This window comes from Myotis davidii, unplaced genomic scaffold (assembly GCF_000327345.1).
Source record: "Myotis davidii unplaced genomic scaffold, ASM32734v1 scaffold42, whole genome shotgun sequence".
Classification (NCBI taxonomy): Eukaryota; Metazoa; Chordata; class Mammalia; order Chiroptera; family Vespertilionidae; genus Myotis; species Myotis davidii.
The window spans coordinates 98284-105349 of NW_006294243.1; the positions used below are offsets into that span (position 1 = coordinate 98284).

The following is a 7066-nucleotide window of genomic DNA, read 5'->3' on the forward strand; positions in this document are numbered from 1 at the left end:
GAGAGAGGTTTTAAAGACACCTGCGTGGTGGCGGTTGTTGGTGTCCCTGTTCACGTTTTCGCCCGCCCTTCTTTTTCTCCCTACCCCCATTTTTTCTTTTCATTCGTTTTGTGTTTTGCAGTAAAGGCATGACTTCCCCGCCTCTCAGGGAAAACAGGGTGCAAGCCCAGAAACTATTTGCCCACCACCACTTGTTGAAACACGGATTTTGAAAGCGTCTCCGGTTGGAACCAACGGAAAGTGCCGGGATTTCATGCATCTCTGGTCTTGCGCTGGGACCCTTTACTAGTAAGTATCCAGACGGAAAAAAACTGGAAACTCATCAGGTAAACATTTAAACTTGAAAACGGATGACTTCTATTTCGCTCTAGTAAGTGATTTGCAGCTTCTGTTTTGTTAGCTAATTCCTGTTCTTAACTTCGTCTGCGCTTAAAATATCTTTACCTTCTTTTGAAAACACTTTTGTTCTTCAGGTCTGTAAACTCAAGCATCCTCTGCTGGGTAGATGTTTGCTTTTGCAGTAACACAAACAGACTTTTGAAAGTTACAAGACATTGGATGTGTAGGTCTTTCACGTTATCACAAGTAATGGGGCATTTTATGCCTCAGAGAATAACGAACATTTTTTAAAGTTTGAAATTAAACTATTTAAAGACAGAAGATTTTTCACATTGAAAGATTTAGGCATTACTGGGCACAAATATTTAATGTTGTTTTATAACTAGTTTAGAGCCATTAATAATTGGGCCTGATTTGCTATAGGTGTATAAAATATAAATCATTAACTTAAGGTACACACATATAATGGTAATTCACTGTTTATTGGGCAGGAATCATATCTGCCTTATCTGCCATTGAACACCTGTAGCCAACACAATATTTGGCACATGAAAGCTATACATTAAACAGACTTTTAACACGTTAAGCCCCCTGTCAGTCACCGGTGACTGACACTATACTTTCCCTCCCAAAGACAAAACAGGCTGGGCGCTCAACGTGTTAATAGAATATTTGAATTAATCCTATTAAAACCTAAGTTTTATCATGCTTTTCAGAATTTATGTAAAACATTAAGTCCTTCTCTGAGTTTATGTCCATAGACAATTTAAAGTTATTTTGAGACAGCTTTCAATATTACTCAGCTACAAGTTCTCGAACGTGGATTAACACCATTGTTTCTGATTACACTTATAAAGAAAACATGGTACCTGTCATATTTCTATAGAACAGAATTCTATTTTCAATTCTATCAAATTCATTTGAATTTCTTATATCTAGGTTAATGTAAGAGCTTAACCCAAAGGCACATGCCTCAGGAAACAAATGGTCTCCACCAACAGTATTTGTTCAATATCTCAAGTTTTCAGTGCCACTGGTTTTGGCAGTGATCATAAATGTTTTCAATTAGGATAAATTTTGAAATGATTAAGCTGCTTCTGAGATTAATATATGAAAAAATAGTAAAGATAATCCTTTATTCCATCAACAAATTGTGATTGAACATCTATCATATACTAGGCACTATGTTAATGAGTTTTTGGTTTTGTTCTAGCTGACTAGTTAAATGGAATAAATTAATAAATGTGAATATTAGTCTTTAATGGAAAAAAGTGTTAGAAAAAACACTGCATATATCTTGATCATCACCTTTTGGAAAACTTAGAGGTGTATATGCATTAATTCTTTGAATTCTATTTTTGCTTTAAAACATAATGATATTGTCTCTGATGTTACTTGTGTTCAGTCTGCTTTCTTGGCTTATACTTTTTTTCTCTGAGCAGTTGTGGAAATTATATTTACCTTCATATACAATTATGCCAGTTTATTTATCCCCCTGTTTGAACAAACTTTGTTAACAATTCCCTATGATTGTGTTCCTAAAATCAGTTGCCCCAGAACCGTGAATAAAAAGAAGCTCTTTTAAACTTGAATACATATCTAAATTGAATGAAATTAATATAATACCCTAAATACTGACCTGTGATTAGGTTTTTTTAAAAGATAGTGACATCTGAAATAGGTGTAATTCTTTTTTCATAGTTTAAATTTATTTGAATTTCATCAAATTCAAGGAATGGATATAGTTGTTACTAGTAATGGGTACACGATCTATTAATTTAAATTAAGTTTTCTGAAATCTATAATCTTAAAAATGTTTATACTTTTCTTGTTAACTGCTTCCCAAATGAACTGTTGTTATAACACGTTTTTTCTTGTCTTGAAAGAACCTTATTCAAAGTCAAAATGGAAAGATTTGTAGTGACAGCACCACCTGCTCGAAACCGTTCTAAGACTGCTTTGTATGTGACTCCCCTGGATCGAGTCACTGAGTTTGGAGGTGAGCTGCATGAAGATGGAGGAAAACTCTTCTGCACTTCTTGCAATGTGGTTCTGAATCATGTTCGCAAGTCTGCCATTAGTGACCACCTCAAGTCAAAGACTCATACCAAGAGGAAGGCAGAATTTGAAGAGCAGAATGTGAGAAAGAAGCAAAGGCCCCTAACTGCATCCCTTCAGTGCAACAGTACTGCACAAACAGAGAAAGTCAGTGTTATCCAGGACTTTGTGAAAATGTGCCTGGAAGCCAACATCCCACTTGAGAAGGCTGATCACCCAGCCGTCCGTGCTTTCCTGTCTCGCCATGTGAAGAATGGAGGCTCCATACCTAAGTCAGACCAGCTGAGGAGAGCATATCTGCCTGATGGATATGAGAATGAGAATCAGCTCCTCAACTCACAAGATTGTTGACCAGAAGGTTACCATCATTGTGATCGAGATTAAATAATGTGGAGTGTTAAAGTTATGTATTGATTATATGGTTCATTTTTATATTTATTTCGTTTAAAAATCATGTGATGCAGAATAGTTTTTCAATGTGTATATAGTTGCAAGCAAAAACAAAAATTCACCATAAAACTTACTGTTAATTTTAGTCACCAATGGTATAAGACAAAACTTAAGGTTTAAAGTGTGCTAGAATACCTTAAACCTGATGGTTATCTTTAAAGTTGAAGGTTTTTCTCCTGAAATATTTGTGCATGGAAGAACTGCCCTGCTTTTTTACCCTATTGCCATGTATGATTATTCCTTGTGAGAGTACTTAATTACTTGGATTGAAGACTAGCCTAGGAAATTGAAGCTGCTGCCAGGCAACACCACTCACAGTAACTTAAAGGAATTCTTTCTGATTAGAGGATCCTCCTCAAAATGGAAGCAATGGTGGTAAACTGTTCTTGTATATTCAGATCCCTAGCAGAATGACTGTTTATTTCAAACTATGCTTTACTTTGTATATGATGTAGTTACTTAGCTATCCTTCAGTTCCTCACTGTATTTCCCCCCCTTTTTCAAGGCTTATTGTTATATTTAGTAACAACTTCAAGTGACCAAAAGACTAAAATCTTTTAATGTCAGTGCCAAAAGCCATAGGGAATTTTGCAGTGACACAATTTTAGTCTCTTAACATAAACATTTTTGAACCATAGCTTTCATTTCAAGCATCATCTTGATTTTGTAAGCTTTTTTTTTTTACTGTCTTGATGTTAAAAGACACCAGGATTATCATTTTAATTTAAACAGGTAGACACTTTATTGAGTTTTTTGTTCTTACAGAAAACTAGTAATTTTTTGCTGACAGATCAGAAAATAAGGAAATTACTTTCTATATATTAATTTTTCCATATGGTTTCATAAGAGTTTAGTTGGGATAAGTAGACTAGAAACAAGTTTACTTTCATTTTATATGCTTTGCCTCTGGTGGTACAAGGCTTTTAAATGGATGGTAAACATTGTCTAACAGTACAAGATTTTTGTAGTGGAGATCTGGCAGTATCCTGTATAACTCTTTGGGTGAGGAAATAATTAGTTCTGTTAGAGGTCAACCATGTTCAGGAAATGATCTCTATCTGAACCTCACTATCTTTTAAGGTTATCAGAGACCCAAATTATATTTTTTAAAAACTAAACAGTGAAAACGTGGAGTATAGCTTTAAAAAACTCTTAAATTCTTTGAACTCATTCAAGTTAAAATACTTATATATTTCTATTACAAGCACTGACAAATGATGCCCTATGTTAACAGCAGGTATTATATTTAAGGTTATTTTACCACAAATCTTTATTTAAAAAAGAAAAGCCAAAGTAAGTAAGTAACAAGGTTTAGATTTTATATTTTTCAGAAACAGCTTTCCATTTCTAAATTTCTTTTACAGACTTAAGTTCCTAGTTCAGGTTGTCAAAGTGTCCGTCTGATAGTAGATTTTATGTGGATTTTTTTTAAATAAGCCTGCCACCAAAAATAAGAAAAAAAGGTCCCCTATCAAAATTTGAATATCAATTTTCCTCATGTTCAGTTATATTAAAGTAGCACAATAAATTCCTAGAGTAGTGCTCTCATTGATAAAGCACATACATCAGAAGACCAGCAGCAAAACATAATCAAAATGTACTTTTTTTTTTTACTTCCTCTAGTAAAGAATTTGCAGGCAACCATGTTTAATTTGAATTATCTATGATGGTAAGTCTTAAGAAGCTAGGAAAGTAATTGAGTTTTATAGCGCTATTTTCAGAATACAAAAATAAGGTTAGATATGCAATCATTCTAATTTTTCAAAATTTCATGTGATTTAGACTGCTCCCTATTGTTTAGGTATTAATTTGCACTGAAAGCAAATCTATAGTGGCAGAACAGTTTTCAGTAGTCCTAAACTATAAACTGGATGACATTCCACTGGAAAAACACCAATAATTCACATTTGAGTTTCTAGTAATTACAGATTTGATGATCATTTAGGTCCCATATAAATGTATTTCACCAGGCTCCAAACTATTCCCACACACTATTATGTCCCATATATAGGGGCATAATCCATCCTCCTGCTATGATTATATCATGTCCTTAGAAGAGTTTTTCATCCTTTTGTGGAGGTTTAATATGTTCATTAAAAAACTTCGTTCCCTGAGTCTGGTTAACCTTGTCTCATAGTTAAATAGATAAAGCAGAATGATTGTTTTAGCCTGCTCAAACGTACAAATCTGTGAAACGATGGTTGGCATATGTTAACAAATGAGAATATCTAAGAGGCACATACTGCTGTCAAGGTATAGTGGACGTGTGTTCTGAAGTTTTAAATCTTAACTATATAGTGTTAGTGTGATACTATACTATTTGGGAAAAATAGCATTTTCTATTTTATAAGTTGTATGCATAAACAAGATATGTAATATTTCATTTATAAACTGCCTTCAACACATGCTTACCTGTTAATAGTGTTTTCTTGAAATATAGTAGTATGTCTTCCAAAATTTCACTTTATGCTTACAATAAATAGTTCCTAGCTAGTTGAAATGTTAAATTTCTTATTGGTTTCTTTTGATTCTATGGGGCATATAGCAAGCCTAAAGGACATTGTAATCATTTTTTACAGGGTGAAAATCTAGGAAGATTGTGTATGAGAGCCTAAATAGTTATTTTATTCATTATCATCTTTGGGTTAGACTTCTTTTTCTTAACAAATGCTACTTCCAGTTAATGCATTTGGCCCTACTGAATTTTCAGGGACCAAAAAACTTTAAAGAAAAAGTTGTGCATCTTAGAATTGTAACCAATTAAGTATTGGCTTGGGATTGTTCTGAAGTATTTATTGCTTAAAAACTATTGTAAGTAACAGTTGGCAAGAACTCTAAGCAGAAAGTTCCATGTTAAAACTTTTGCCTGGAAGAATTTGTATGTGAATGTTAATGGAAAACACATTTAAACAAATTTAAAGTGGCTATAAATGAAAGCCACAGAAAATAATTTGGTGCTTAGTCTTTGTAAGGGCTCTCCATGGTTTGACTTGCCCCAACTGCTTTTAAATGAGTACATATCACCTTCATTAAATAGAAGATTCATTCTATAATTTCACTGGAAATATTAGCCTAAAATAAATTGCTTTAGTATCTGGTCAGCACTGATTAAAATGTGAATAGTGAAGTGCTATCTTAATTAAACCTTGGTTTATCTGAATCCATACTGTCATAGATTTCTGAGGTAAATACAGTTCTTACCTAGTATTCTACTTGTATCCAGAATACTGTATTCATTAAAATTTACTGTGTTCATTTTTGTATTCCTGTGCCTTTTTTTTCTTCATGCATGTATTACTATAAATGTGTCACTTTTAAAGTTTTGTCTCTGTGACTTTTAGAAATAAATTTCAAAGAATTTGTTTCAGAAATTTTTGAAAGCACATTTTGTTTTGTGAGTGAATAACATTTCATAATTCCAAAAGATCAACAGAATTTTATTAAATGAGTTTTATCTTTGTAGGATTATTTGTTCTTATGCTTAATATAAAAGAAAGAATTCTTTCTCTCAAGAAAGAATCACATAAATATAGGTCAAATTATATAGGTAATATTTAAATAAACTTAATCAGTGCTTTTAAATGGAAATACCATTTTCTACTTTTGGAAATACCAGTTATCAAGGATAAACCTAATTTGCATCTCATAAGTTTTATTGGGTTTCTGAGAGATTTGCTATGCCCTTATTTCACACTGGGTGTAAAAAGTGTTGAAAATTGCCTTGCGTTTTAGTAGTATTACATAGTTTTAAGGGATATCCACTTCCATTTATCAAATTAGCTTCTACTTACCTCTATTTGGGGGAAAATTATATATATATGGCTAATATGCAAAGTGTCCCCTTGGGAGTTTGGGAGACTGGGAGTTTGATCACTCACTATGACATGCGCTGGCCACAAAGGGGTGGCATGGAATGAAGGAAGGCCCTGGCCGGCAGCCAGAAGGCCCTGATCAGCCCTGATTGTCGGCCAGGCCTAGGGACTCTACCAGTGCATGAATTTCGTGCACCAGGCCTCTAACAAATTTATAAAGTGATTAACTTATTTTTCCTGGAATCAAAATGGTAGAAAGGACCTTAAATGTCTGTTTCCAATTTAACCTCTCTAAACCATCAGTGACCTGTCTTAATTTTTCCTAAAGAATCTCATAATCTTTATTAAATGTAAACAATTGAATGTATGTGCCTCTGGGTCTCATAACAGTTCCTTTTTTTTTCCTG

General features: G+C 33.5%; 1 protein-coding gene across 2 annotated transcripts; it reads left to right on the forward strand.

Annotated features, from left to right (window-relative positions):
- Positions 1-6: 6 nt before the first annotated feature.
- On the forward strand, positions 7-6110 carry CGGBP1 (CGG triplet repeat binding protein 1). 2 transcript variants are annotated; one of them, XM_015566907.1, is made up of 2 exons: positions 7-326; positions 2226-6110. In XM_015566907.1, the coding sequence occupies exon 2, from the start codon at positions 2245-2247 to the stop codon at positions 2746-2748; it is 504 nt and encodes a 167-aa protein (XP_015422393.1). In that variant the 5' UTR covers positions 7-326; positions 2226-2244; the 3' UTR covers positions 2749-6110. The 2 variants fall into 2 exon arrangements, with proteins under 2 accessions (XP_015422393.1, XP_006768321.1); XM_006768258.2 differs by having other exon boundaries at positions 7-288.
- The last annotated feature ends 956 nt before the right edge of the window (positions 6111-7066 follow it).